General features: G+C 36.9%; 1 protein-coding gene across 7 annotated transcripts in view; it reads left to right on the top strand.

Annotated features, from left to right (window-relative positions):
* The window catches only part of LOC146973387 (protocadherin-15-like), a 236,431-nt gene that overhangs the window by 111,026 nt on the left and 110,389 nt on the right, over positions 1 to 15,016 (top strand). For all 7 annotated transcript variants that reach the window (XM_085799889.1, XM_085799888.1, XM_085799886.1 and 4 more), the window contains one exon: positions 14,498 to 14,658. In XM_085799889.1, the coding sequence (XP_085656015.1) occupies positions 14,498 to 14,658 (161 nt within the window). The remainder of the gene's footprint in view (positions 1 to 14,497; positions 14,659 to 15,016) is intronic.

The following is a 15,016-nucleotide window of genomic DNA, read 5'->3' as shown; positions in this document are numbered from 1 at the left end:
CGCTCCTCTGTGTATCAGTGAGAACGTTTTTATATTAAAATGTAGTTTATTTTGTCTCCAGCTAGGCTTATATACATACAATGTACATTGTCGAAATATAGACTCTATTTAAAATGCTTGAAAATTCAACTGTAAAGTGTTATTGCAGGATGTATCGAGACTTTTATTTTTTATGTTTTTACATTAAACAAAATGTCATTATGAAAACTCAGATGTAAATTTCCTCTATCCTCATTCTCTCCCGACCCCTCCTCAGACTCCTCAAGCTCCTCAACCTCAGATGATGGCAAGAAGAAGAGGAAGAGGGAATTGCTTTTGATGCAAACAAGAGTGCAAAAGAGCAGCTGCGTTAAATGTTCAATGGAATTAAAAATTTAAAAAAATAAAAGTGTACTTTTTTTTCAAAGACCTGTTTTAGGTTATTTTTATACATTTTAAGTATAAAAATCATGTTGCACTTTGCAAAATTGCACTTTTTTGAGTTAAATTATTTGTATAATATGCCTAAATGTTTTAAAGGTGCTTTCTACCTGTTTTAGGTGATTTAGATTTTTATACATTTTCAGTAAAATGTCTCTTTACTTGACAGCAATGAATAAAACAATGTTGGGCTTCACTGTTGAAACATTTGTATTACTATGCAATCTTTTCTTTACATTTCATCAACCTTGACCACATGTATTGTTCATTACAGATGTGGAAGTTGTGAAAATCATTGTTAACCATTAATGAATGCATTACAAAAGATTTATTAGACTTAATAAGGCATTGTTCTCGCTTTAGATCCAGTACCTGCAAAAAGCATAGTTAACTGTTAACAAGTGCATAGTTAACTGATAATAAGGGCATAATAATGCACAATAAAAATATTTATCAGCCTTAATAAGACATTGTTCTCGCTTTAGATCCAGTACCTGCAAAAAGCATAGTTAACTGTTAACAAGTGCATAGTTAATTTATAATAGATGAGCAATAAAGTATATATTAATGTTAATAAATCAAACAAAAAAGATTAATAAAGGCATGAAAAAGACATCATGGTTGGGCTACACTCAATGTGTTTGTAATGTTATTATGAACAATTATAAGATACTCATGAAGATTTTATTAATGTTCTTAAGCATCAACAAACAGTTAACAAGTTTCTTATAAGTTATTATAAATCTCTTATAGTCTGCTATTAACTATATAATGAGACTATTAATACTTGTAAGCACTTATAAGAGCCTTATTACCTATTAACTAACGCTTATTACACATACCTTAGGATTAATAAAGGCATAACAAAGACATAATGATTGGGCTAGTTGAGTCAATATATGTGTTTGTAATGTTATTATGAACAATTATAAGATACTCATAAGGATCTTATTAATGTTCATAAGCATCAACAAACAGTTAACTAAGTTTATTATAAATTATTATAAATCAATTATAGTCTGCTATTAACTATATTATTATGAGTCTATTAATACATATATAGTCTTATAAATGCATAATAATGTTAATAAGCATCTTGTAATCACTTATAAGAGCCTTATTACCTATTACCTAATGCTTATTACAAGGACCTTAATATAAAGCGTTACCAAAGTGGCAGCTAGACGAGGAGCTTTGTACACCTGAATCACATGCATGTCTTTTTCCCCACAAAGGCCTATATTTTCTGCACAGAAAAGTCAGCAGGAACCATTAAAACGGAATTGATCAAGAACAAAGCCCATAAGCAGAATCCATAATAGCGTTGGCATCAATAAAATCTTAACAATTCTCATCCCTTTACCTCAGTGTGTCTTATATTTAGACCAAAGACATCTGTCCACTCAAATGATGGTAAATAGAGAAAATACAGAGTGCCAGCACTAAATACCATGAAGTCTGTTTAAAGGTCTCTCATCTCATCCAGGATGACTTGCTCCCATAGGCGGTACAGGCTTTTCTCTTGAGGAAAATATAAGGTTCCGTGTCTTCTGGTTTGCTTCCAGCATTCAGAGGGCTTGGAGGCAGCCCTAGAAAGTGTTAAATGTGTTAGCAGGTTTAAACAATTAATGAGATGAGCCAGCCTACGTGAGTGTTTTTCTCAGCCACCATGGACTCATTAGCTTCTCTTCTGAAAGTTAATTCAATCCCTCACACGGTTTCTTTCTATTGAGCTTGTCATTAGTCTGACCATATACTTTCTGTGGTTTTATTTCTTCACCTTAACATGTAGTTAGTCCATTAAAAGGCTTTCCCTTTCTTAATGTGTGCCTCTTTCATTCATTTTGCCATATTTCCAGATGCATCATCTTCATTTTTGTGCACCTGTAAATACCCCTATCCCTTATAAAATATGTAATGGATAGATGGATTTAATACTTGAAGAGACTGTCTCTGACTTCACTTAATTTTAAATGTAGAAATTCAACTTGTACACCTTCCAAGCATATGGCCTACTATGATGAATCTTCAAATGCCCGTAATCCTGAACTTCACTGTTTTCAAACAATAGTAGTTGTCAGCAGGGAAGTAAATTGCTGTATGGTGCTTTCAGTGTGGCCCTGTACAAATAGCAAGGGCATAATTTGTAACTCTTTTACAGAGTGGGGAGAACAAATCTTGATCCCTGGCTGAAGGGGAGAGCGAGGCAGAGTGCACCACCATTTACCACAAGTGAACAGACTTGGACTTGACTCTTTGGGCGCCTAACTGTTTGTTTTTTTTTTGTTAGTTTTTTTCTTGGCAGACAAATTATTTATTTAGTTATAATTTGAACATGAAATAATCAATACACTCTGTAGTTGTATTAATTACTATAGTTGGAGATTTTACTCTTTGCATGCCCAGCACATGGACTGTGGTTTTCTGGCGAGATAACTGCAGTTGTGGTGCAGAGCATCACACTTATTGTCAAGTTCATTTTCTGCAGATCAAATTTAATTGGGCAAAATGCACGAGGAGGCTTAATTTTGATGAGCGAAAAGTTTATTACCGTAGCTATGGACTGACACTACCACTGATCATCATAGAGCACAAACATCCAGTTTAAGCTTCCACACTGACAAGTTTGACACTGAAAGTTGTCTGAAAAATTAATCTGCCCCTGCTTTTTCCTACAAATGAACCTGATAAATATACAGGCAGATTGGCTCCCTGGCTACATGCAACAAAGTGGAATCAGCAAGGAACTTATCTTATCAATAAAAAAACCTGAGTGCTTGGACCAACATAACAAACCTTTTTTTTTCTCAATCTGTTGTTTTCATAGATGTTTTTTTTAGATTATGCAAAATCCAGGGAGTCAAATAAACAGCAGTAAACAAATAGTTAAAGCCTTCAGTGGCTTAACAAAACAAGTGTTACTTTTTGATCTAAAATAAAAATAAAAATAAATTATGGAGATAGCACTGTCTAAAAAATTAAGCCTTGATGGGATTGTATTGTTTCAGAACTATAGGGATGGCCCTTCAAAATGATGAATATAAAAACAGCCATTTGGCAATGTGTCTTAAATCTGATTCAGTGCATTTGGTTAGGAGATAATGCAAATGTTTTACATTTAAATTAAATTAGATTTAAATGAAAAAAACATATTGAAAATGTATTTGATATTCTAACAAAGCTTGCAGGAGTTTGGACATTTCTATTCTGCTTAATAATCACAATTTAGCAGGAGAGGAAACATCTGGGCAGAGTGGGCAGCAGTTACCCAGCTGTGAATCTGCTGCACAAACAAAATGAGCACTGCTGTTTTGTCTGCTTGGTTTCTGTTTGTGCGAGACAGATTCCAGACACTGTGCATGTGTGTGTATGTGCACATGTAATACACGAGTGGGGACATGTTGCACTTCTTTGTCAATTCCACTTTTTCTTTCCTAATCAATTTCATGCAGATGTCTGATGTAGGATTTTGAACAAGACTTACACAGACACACACACACACAAAAGTCTCTCTGTTCAATTCTCTGATCACATTCAGTAGTGGTGATTGCTAGGTCATCAATATATAATTAGAGCCTATCTGAAAGGCTGGGATTAGTGCACAACACCTGCTCCTTGTGGATTAGAGAGCAAAACAAGAGGGCGGGACATTTACTGAGGCTCACTTATACATAATATACAACACTGTGACTGCCCCAGTGTAAAGTTGGTATAGTTTTCTGCCTAATAAGCCTTTTTTTTCATGACCTGAATTATGATAAACTGTCTGGTTTTTCCAGATGCTGGAGGTCTTTGTTTATCAGATTTAAAGTGGCCTCCAGCAGCCTTTCTGTCCTCATATGCATGACCCTAATTAGACTACCAGTCTTGTTAATGCTATTGTTTTTCTTTAGGAGAACATATTTTAGTGTTTGATGTGCAAATAAAGACAGCAATTACAGTATATTGTGGAGATAAACGGTCCACATAATTACTTTTGTTCATGTTGTAAATCACTTTGTGCTTACACTCACTGCGCTATAGAATCAGGCCTTTCATGTGTTGCACTGCACTGTATACTGTTTTGCATGATCGTGTTTGGTTCCTCAAGGGTTTTAAATATCAATGGAAAATGTCCCTCTAATCTCTGATTCAAATTGCCTCATCTAATTTAAAGTTTTTATTTATGCTTGATGAGAGAAAACATGGTCTGCACCATGTTCACCAAGACAACTTTGATTTCTTTCAGCACTGCAGTTTTCTTTTTATTGTCTTTTATGACTGTTTTCCTTAGTGTTAGTAGTTTTTATTCAAGCTGCTTTTCTTCAATATGGTGCAATTTATGTCATTATATATATATTTTTTGTTTTATTTCCTAGGGTGTCCTGAAATGATGAGACTAGAATGATTTTCCAGAGTATGGAAATAGCAGCAACACATCAAGTAGTTTGTTGTCTTCTTCATGGTCAACACCAAAAAAAAAAAGCAGAAGTTGTTTGAATATTATGTAATAAATTATTTTTCTGCCCTTTATGTAACTTGTGACATCCCTCAAAGCTGCAGAGCTGTATTGATGGCATCATCATCAGAGATCCTGCAGCTGCTCCAGTGAAATCGCGCCAAGTTTGTGGACACCATAATACTAATGCTTAGGGCAGTTTTAATGATGCTGGCTCATAACTGTTGTCTCTTCAATGAAATTAAGGTTTATCAAAACCTCCAGCAGTAGATGGAATCACACACAGCTCCACCAAGGTCTTTGCTCTGTGATTGCTCCTCATCTGTTATATTGCCATAATTGTACATCTTCTCTATAGGGAGATAGTGACCAAATGTTCAGTTGAAGGAAAACATGCACAGACTAGCCCATATTTACATACTGTAGTGCTTTTACCTTACTCGTAAGGCTAATATCTTCTTGAGAATTCAAGATAGGAAATATTTCCCTCATGCTTGTAAGAAAAACATCTAAAAGCAGTCTGCATTGTTGGCTTCATTCATGTTCCTGTGTCCTCTGTAAATAAGATACGGAACATTCATCAGTTAATTTCCAGCACATTGTAATGGGATCATGGATTAGTTTAATCCTCACATTAGGCTGTGGCACATTAAAGTGATTGGTCATTCATATTTCATGGTTAGATCTCATTTCCAAGCAATACAAATTTGCAAGCAAAATTCAGTGTGTGATGTTGAACAATAGAAAGGTTACTGTGGAGTTTGAAGCATCTAAACAGTTTTAAATACAATGCTCACACTCAACACAAGTGGCTGCAGCTCAGTTGTTACCTCTCACTCATCCCATTCAACAGTTTAATTCTTATTAGCAGAATTTGCAAAACTGAATGTTCAAAATTTGAGACTGCGCAGAGGTTACAAATCAGAGATATGGCTCTGGAATTACCTTAAAGCAGATAACAGCGGCACGGCCGTTTCGGCTAATGCTGTGTTCAAGGCAGGCTTTTGAAACCGTAAGTTACAGCTTCAAGTCACAACTACGACTTGGTAGCGTTCCAGGTAACCCGTAGCTCGTGTTTTTACCGTCCTGTTGTCTGTGAAAGTTCCCTATAACGGCCACTCGTAACTTCCGACCCGTGAACTCGTACCAGATCGAACTGGTATGACTTCACAGGAAGGAAAAACACAAAGTACGAGTTTCCTTGAACGCACCATGAGTTAGCAGCCCCCGCCCTTGTCAGGCATCAATTGGTCCTCGTGCTACGTCACCACATTCACGCGCATCCCTTGGCTGCACACACAGCCCTTCATGCCGTTCTCTCTCCTCATTGGATAACACTTGTATCCCACAAGGAAAATTTTCTCCTCGGGTTACAGCAGAGCAGAGTGACGGAGAGACTCGTGTTTAGGCTGAAATACTTCATGTAAGTGATTGCTGACGGAAAATAGGACTATTTAGGACTTATATTAACAAAAACATTCCACTGATATCTGCTTTAATAGGATGTTTATTTCTTCAACACAGTTGTACGCCAAGGCTGAAAGGTTCTTTTATTTTTCCCTCCACTGTTTTTTGATCTCCCTGGTGTTAGTTAGGCATAAACAGTAGTCACACAATCCTCTGGTACAGTCACAAATGGAGGGAATGAAAAATCCTTGGAAGACCACAGGGAGAGTGACATTTAGGCGGGCGGACACAGTGATGCCTTCTGTCTGTAGGTGGCCATCTTCTTTATAACTGCCAATGTGTACATGCACAAAAGAAAGCAGTTTGCTGGGAGAAATCGTGTTACAGCAGTAAATTGGACTTTACATGCACTGCAGTAACCTTGTTAGTATAAAACCCGTGGTTGGTCAGTAATGAGATTTCTCCCACATGGCTTACACTCTGCTATATTTCTGAATGAAGACTGGAGTATTCTGCGAGTGTAATGGTGATACTGTAAATGACACAGCTTGAAGAGAAAACAAACACAGCTAATCATCGGAAAAAAAATAAAAATCAAGCTGTTTGTTTGTACAAGCTTTCTCACAATGTCTCACCTGTATATGGAAGCCCTGTTTCTCAGTAACATATTCATGAACTTGGTGTTCGGCAAACAATGTATTTGCTTCGGATGGATAAATGTTGTTTAATTTTAATGAGTTTACATTGTTAAGATCCCTGAGTCTGTTTGACTAGCGGAGACTGTACGAGTCTTTGAACTGTTTACAGTGTTTTAATTTACTTAAAGGAATAGTTCAACATTTTTGCAAATTCATCCATTGCCATAATCCCTATAGTCATATAGGTTAAATACCTTTTTATTGTCGGTGCATGTTTTGAGATCGATGGGGCAGAGACACAAGCTGCTCATGTAATGGGCTAAACAGTCAGTCCCCTGTCCCTCATCAAACTCATGAAATTATTATTGTTTTCTCTTTTTGTACATTGTACTGTACAGCCCTCGCTCTGTGTGAAGAAGCAAACCCCGTTCTTAGTATTATTGTGCCGTTGTTACATACCTCATGTTCTTGTAAAATGTGTCACAGTATCTATTTTTGTCCACATGGGAGTCGTCAGTAGGACTCCAACAGAATCTTTTAGGCTGTGGATTCATATTAGAAAGTGGTATATATATTTCCATAGAGTATTATTCCAATTTTAGATTATGAACTGACTGAATTTCAATTGAGACACAGATTCCAAAAAGTAGGCTGTACTTGTAATTGGTCTCCAACAGTAGTTGTGCTATTTAATGTAATGCTGTCAACTTGATGGTTTGATGTGCTTCTCAGAATGACCAGTATCCACTTTTTTGTTCTACACATTTTTCCAAAAATAATCTCCTGCAGGCCACATATCTTTCTTGGACATCACTCGATTCATATCACTGCCACCTTTTTTTTACATACAGTAGCAGAAATCATCTTATAGCAACACTAATATGACCATCTGCAGCGCATTGTATGTATGCATGTGTAGTATATGACTTATCTACCACTGTTCTCTGACCTAAAAAACAAAACCACAAGGCAGTTTGCTTCTTTAATTATATTATTAAAAATAAAACCAAGAGTAATTTTATCATCCATGTGGGCTCTAAATTAAATAGCAATATCACATTTGTTTAGCCTTAATTTAAATTATAGTGCAACATGGCCTCATTAGTTCCGTCTGAAATTGTATGAAAGATCCTTAAGTCTGTCAAGATTTATGTTTTTAAACTATACCTTCAGCTGTAGGGTGTTTTTTTTTTAATTAACACGAGTGAGATGACTGGCACTTTACTAAGACCAACCACCCTTAACAGAAGTGTATATGCAAATCTGAGTGTGAACAGGTTGCAGAAGCCATAATTGGCAAACAGCCGGAGAAGTAAATTTTCCAATCGTTTGAGCATGTTCATCATTTGTAAACGAGCCTTGATCCTGCAGAGGTGTAAGGTGCAGCTCAGTTTTAAATAACCATGTTAAAGTTTGTACAATGTTATGAAAGAATGTAGATGGGAAATAAACTTTCTGGTGCAAGATATAATCAAAAGAAAACTCTTTCCTTCAGTCGGGTACATTTATTAGTTATTCATCTTTAGACCAGTATCTTTCATTCAGGCTAGAAAAGTTTTTGCTTTTATTTATATATATATATATATATATATATATATGCTATTCTAACTATTAATGTAATAATTACATATAGAATAGCAAACATTTTAGCATTTGAATGTTTATTTATTTGGGATATTATTATGATATTTCTTCATACAATGGGTCATGGGATGCTGTGTACCCAGCCTGTGACCGCTGGGAACAATGAAATTGACAATGTGGAGGATTTGCCTTGGGGAACACAAACCTGAACCTGGCTCAACTTTTGTAGTAATACCCTAAAGGGTTGTCAGCCAAGCTGCTGGAGTGATACATCAAATCTATCCATGTCCAATAATGTGCCATGAACAGGGCATTTATATTGAGTAATGTGACAAAAGATAAAATAGTTGTCAATGGAATTGTAAATCCTGTATCAGAGTATTAAAGACCTCTGTGCAGGGATGTGATAAGCTCTGGGTCTAGTGAGGATGAGGAAGCTTTCATTTACTGTGGCCCTGCTCTCTGGAAGCTGCCTGTCGACTTGAGGTCCATCTCAACTATTTCCGCATTCAGGACAAAAATGTGTGTGGCCCTGTAGACAGCACTTTGTGTCACAGAGGTTTTTGTTTGCCTAATTAAAAATTTTGAGCTTTTATTGCACAGTAATTTTTATATATTTTTTTTCATTGTGAAGTATGTTGACTTGACTTTGGATAGAAATGTGCTATAAGGATAAAACTTCAATTTCCATTATGTACCACAGCCCCTCTGTGGTATTTCCTCCTAATTATGACACCTAGAGACACAGTTTTAAAGTAATTGTATGGTTTAATACTGAGAACAGGGAGAGAGCTGCAGCCACTTGTGTGAGTGGGTTTGACATCACTACGGTATTATGCTATAGTGATTTCAATTTTCAGTCAGGAAAATTGTGTTTGTATTTGGGCTATTTTAAGCAATCCACAGAGCCAAATTAACTGACTGCCAATGTGATGGCGAAAAGATGAAGTTTCAGTCAAGCTGAAATTAACGCAGTCTGGAGGATGCTGATTCATTGGTTCATTTTATGCCTTGCAAATAATGCTCAAGACCTCATATAGGCACAGTATGAATTCATTCACACAGAGCTTTTCATTCTCAAGGGTCATTCTTCAGGTTTATCCTCTTCCTTGTAGTCAGGCACCATCGCACAGGCGGCAGTGATTCACTGCACAGGCTCCACAGTCATGACTGCACAAAACTTTAATGAACAAAGGAGGATACAGATTTTTTTTCTCCTTTTGTATACTTGAATCTTATTACTGTTGGTAAATTCACCCTTAATATAGTCTTACACTTTTTGCCAGTAAAAGTAGTTGAAGATGAATTCTTGCATCCAAATAAATATAAACACATGGCCAAAGTAGAAAAAATGGAAGGCAAGAAAAAAAATCCACACACTAATTTCAGTTTTTGTAATAGCCCTAATTGCTGTATGCATTTCCCTTATACTGTATATGTATCTTATTTGTTTACTGTATGTGAATGGCAGTGAACACAATGTTTTATTAGCATGTAGTATGTACAATCAGAAATCTCTCAGCTGCTGTCCGTACAAAATGTTACATTTCCGCAATTTACTTGTATTATTTGTTGTAAATGTTTTTGTTGCTTTATAAAGATATGTAATTCCAGCATATATACTAAATATAGAGGCTTAGTCAGCCAGACAGTTGAGCACAATAAGTTGCTTACAGTATATTCATTATCTTCAGCACCACGGACAGCTGACGCTAAGCACCTCTTACCAGTCACATGCCTTCATCAAAATGTTGTACAAGAAAATACCTGTAAAATCTCATTTGGTATTTAAATGCTGGAAAGGGGAGTTTCAGCAGGACCTCAGCCAGCAAGCTGGCACACATGTTGGCCCCTCAGTGCTTTAAAAGTAATCGGGAAGATCTTAAAACCTTTTCTAAAATTAATAAGTAACCAGTAAAGTGATGCCAGCATAGGGGCAAGAACTCATTTCAGTGAATCAATTTTTTTTTCCTACCATTTCCAGAGGACAGGGGAATGACTATAATCCAGACGGGACATTTCAAAGGCACAAATACATCTCAAGTCTCCAGGTTTGTTTTGGAGAGGAATCTTTTTAGTTTTTCCGTGTTAAAGGAGGCGGTACTGTATCAGACAGCTGGTTGTCAGTTAATCCATACTGAGATGATTTGTCGGAGGGCTGCAGGTTAAAAATCAGAGCATTTGGTTATCCTGGCCAGTCATGAGGATCTGAAGATCTTTTCTTGGCATTGATCAGCAGCAGTAATCGATGTCTTATAGACAGCTGTGGCCACAGCACATTTGTGCTTGTTCATTGCCCAAGAAAAGTTATATCATCTATATAAAGGTAGAAATATACAGTTAAATGAGTGAAAGGCAGTTCGAAAATATGGTGGTGAAATAAGGACAACTGATTACACTAAAACTTAAGCTGAGAGTTTGGACTGACAGTAAAGTTCAGTGTGGGTAATGCCTATTCAATCCTCTGCTTGCTAAGTCTGCTGAACAGTATTGTAAATGTATCAAATACCACACAAAGATTTAGAAAAACTGGAGGAGTGTGTCTCACATTGGCTGATAAAAAACTGTCCTTCATTTATTGCCTTAAGGAGTGAGGTTTCAATAATGTGATAGGCTTTGAAAGACAGGGCTGTGGTGCATAAAAGCCCAAAGCTCCAGTTTCCTCTAGAACATTAGCCCACAAAAAAGAAAACTGCAAACGTTTTCAACACTGGTTCAACTGATGCATTGAAAAAAAATAAATAAATAAATAAATAAACACCTGTTAAGAGGAGCTTCCATACCTAATGAGTTGTAATTAAAACAGTTATGAATTTACATCCTGCAGCTTTCAATAGAGAGCTGTTGCCCCCATCCTTCAATGACAAACCACTGTGTGTACATCTACTCTCATTTGAAAAAGAAAAGCCTCCTAATTTTATTGGGTTTCTGTCAAATTTAGGAATTATGTTTTATTGACTGATTTTGTCCTTTAGCAACAACAGTTTCACTTTGAATCCACAGTCATGAGCTAAGTGCTTGTTTTTAGCTTTCACTGTGCTCAAGCACTCTGAACCAATTATAAATTAAGCTCAGTATATTTTCAACAGGACCCTGTGCTAATACCAAAAAAAAATATATTTTTTTTTCCCAGACTCAACCTGGAGCCCTGTCAAAAACAAGCTTCCACACTTATCTGTTGCCATCATCTGCAGATGCCAACATTATTGATATTTGGGATAAAAGTGAGCCCTCTGTGTTGTCTCTGTGGAGTCAATCCACTGTGAAGCCCAGATCAGAGCCTTCCCTGACCGCAAGTGACCCTGACTGACTCACAGGCTACTAAAGAGAGAGAGAGATTCTTTTTATTTAGTTAACAAGGACATATACAGCATGGTAAAACTCTGGGCAGCACTTGTTTTTAAAGGTCTGACAGAGTCTGGCAGACTCTTGACTGATGAGGACAACAACTTTTTTTCTGTGTTACTGAGACTGAGAGAGAAGTGGCCAGAACAGAGGGAGTATTGGCTGTCACAGCAGAAAAGCTGAAGTTCAATTAACTCGAGAAAGAAGGAGGCTCCTGAGCCCTCCCTTGTAATATTATCAACGGTGTAATTTACAACCCGAGAGCCTCAAAAAGATGTAGCTCACCATTCAAGTTACTGAGGCAGATATATTTATGAAAAGCTGTGTTTTAGATTAATGAACCAGCCACAAGTGGGGGTGGGGGTCTTTTGACTTTTAAATTAAATTCTTAGTAGATCCATTTTTCAGATGGAGTTTAGCCCAAGTGAGACATATAATTATAGGTCCTTGTGATCACAACACACAAATGCATCACACCCTGACTGCTGCAAACACCATTAATAGTAGCATCAAAATGCAGGGGTGGTTGTTGCAATTATTATGCAAAGGCTTCCATCACACCTCCATCTGGGCTGCCCCTTCACTATCTGAGAGTCTGAGTGACTTTGCAAAATGTATAAACCTGCTTTATGAAAGGATAAAACACAAGATGTTATGGGCAGTGATTAAAACCCCCATTAAAATGCCACTACTACAGCTGGTAGATTGGAAAGGCATGTTGAGTGCTTTTAAGTCCACAGTTCATTTTATAAATTAATATAATATATATTATATAAACTCACTCTTTTTGGAGAAAACATAGTGTACTTTGAAGTATCACCAGCTCACTCGAGGCAGGATGTTAATTACACAAGAAAAATGTTGAATTTAAACGGGCTGAAGGAAGACATATAGAAATGAAAGTGATGAAACAAAAACCACTGAATACTGAAGAAGCCGGCACTAACCTTAACCACTTGTGCTGGTACTGTAACTCTGCATGGATGAAAGCTTTATGTCGTCTCAAGGACTGGGGTTTTGTCTACTGTTCTTCAACTGAAGGTTGATTGACCACTTGCCATGAATTGAGCCTCATTTGGAAATTAATATCTTACCAGATGTTTGTAAAGAGGCACTGGCTCCCACTGTGTTTCAAATGTGATTCACCAGTTGCCTTTTCAATCAAGAAATGCGCCTATTACCCCTTTCTACAGTACAGAGTACAAACAAGGACAAACTTGTTTCAAATTCAACTTGGCAAGTGAGTGTAAACACATTTTTTCCCAGTGTGTCTTCAAGACACGGATTACCTTTCAGAAGCACAAGGGCATCAATCATGTTCATCCAGACCTACTGTAGGTAGCAAAGGCAATGGTTTTCTTATGTTGAACTGGATCTAACAGATGACACTGGTCTGTTTGTGTTTTTTAAAAACTGTCAGGTGGAAAACATTTGCCCTCTTCTGACATTATCTTGATTACTGCAGACTGGCCCATGTTGTTTTCTGCAAGGTTGTTTGAGATAAATACTGAAGGTATTGTGTATTATGTTACCTATGTGTTTATCTTGACTCCACAGCCAATTCATTCTTATTATATAATATATTTTTACAATACACTGCTGCAAGCTTGCGGTTGCGTGCTCCTATGGGTCCATGTGGCTCTAAATAAAGCATGGCATCGCTTCAGTAGCTGCGTGGAGGTGAGACTGCTTTGAAGTAGATGTAGCTGCAAACATTAGCAGCTTATCTGGGTATAACTACTGTCAGTATGCCTTTGTTATAAGCGTGTAACTAGGTTGCATAGAAATGCTGTGTCTGACTTGCTCTGAACTGACCAATGACTTATTTTAAGCATTGGCTTTTGAAAGCTGTAGCAACATTTACCAATTAGGTGATCTGTGGTTGTTTATTGTTGTACTTGAATCTCTGTCTCTTGTAAAAGTTTCTACTAAGGTTTTGTGGACTTTAAGTTTTGTTCAGACTTTCCCATGCTGCTCTTTTATTTAAGTATGGGTTTTAATTCCTTTTTGCACCACTGACTCAATCAAAATACCTTGCCAGTACCTCGTAGGATTTTTCTTCTATTTTAGTGAACCACCATTTATTTCATAAATCCACTAATTTGGCCACTTAGGAGTAAAGCAATCCTTAGATTTAACAGGCTTTGGGAGGCTTGTCCCACAGGGCCTCTGTGGCAGAGTTTAATCACTCACTGATTAAAAGCTGTGGAGTATAAACCAAGTGCTGATGCCCTCAAGGATGATAATTATAAATTTCAGAGATTTGCCTACATAGGATGTGGAATAGTCCACAGACATCTAAGGCAGTATTCCCAAATTCTGCACAGGCTGTTGTTGAGTGGTCAGTGTAGGTATGAATTTTAAAAATCATCTTAGTTTTTATCCTTAACTTTTATTAAATGAAAACATGCAATAATAATACAAAGTCTGAAGCCTCAGGCAGACTTTATTCAACAAAACTGAGCTTTTTCTTTGAGTCTTAGAAGATTTTTTTTTTTTTTTTTAAGTAATGACCTTTGTGATCCTGTGCTTTTGCTGTTTGGTATTCATTTCAGCAAAAGTCGATTTCAAGAGGTGGCAAAAACACCTTTTGAAAAATTATTTGAGTAAAGGTTTTCAACAGGGTGTAACTACCTACTAACTCTGCACTGCTCTGCCTTTACAGGTACAGTTCTGGTGGAAAATATGCAGATAAATGGCCGAGCCCAAGACCCAGGCAGAACCATCTCGCTGACATTGCTGGACAACTATGACTACTGGGTGATACTGGAACCAACGCGACAGAGGCTCTACCTCAACAGCACCGGGCGCGTTCTGGACAGAGATGTGAGTGCAGTTGTGCTCTTTAGTGGGAAATCACAAAGTCCCCCTTATGCCTAAAGTAAATGTGTTTTACATCATATATAACTGTGTTGCCTTTTCCTGGTGTGGTATTGTATACATACACAGTATCTGTTTATATGGTAATCCGAGCTAAGCTCTTTCACACTCATTTTTATCCAGGCCATTTAAATTTAGTGATTAGTCATCACTATTGTAATTTCTGGGGCCAGTGGGAGGCCATTGAAATAATGAGGAAGCAATAAAACCTATTCAAATGTTTTAATTGGCAAAATATGGTGCCATTGTTGGAGTTAATTTTTTCTACAGTGGCTGTAGATGAAATTCTCTAAAGTTTTAAACT

The sequence above is a fragment of the Trachurus japonicus genome, chromosome 15 (genome assembly GCF_045865225.1).
Source record: "Trachurus japonicus isolate A0001 chromosome 15, Traja_1.0".
Classification (NCBI taxonomy): domain Eukaryota; kingdom Metazoa; phylum Chordata; class Actinopteri; order Carangiformes; family Carangidae; genus Trachurus; species Trachurus japonicus.
The sequence above is the reverse complement of the archived record's forward strand: the minus strand, read 5'-3'. Positions and strand labels throughout refer to the sequence as shown.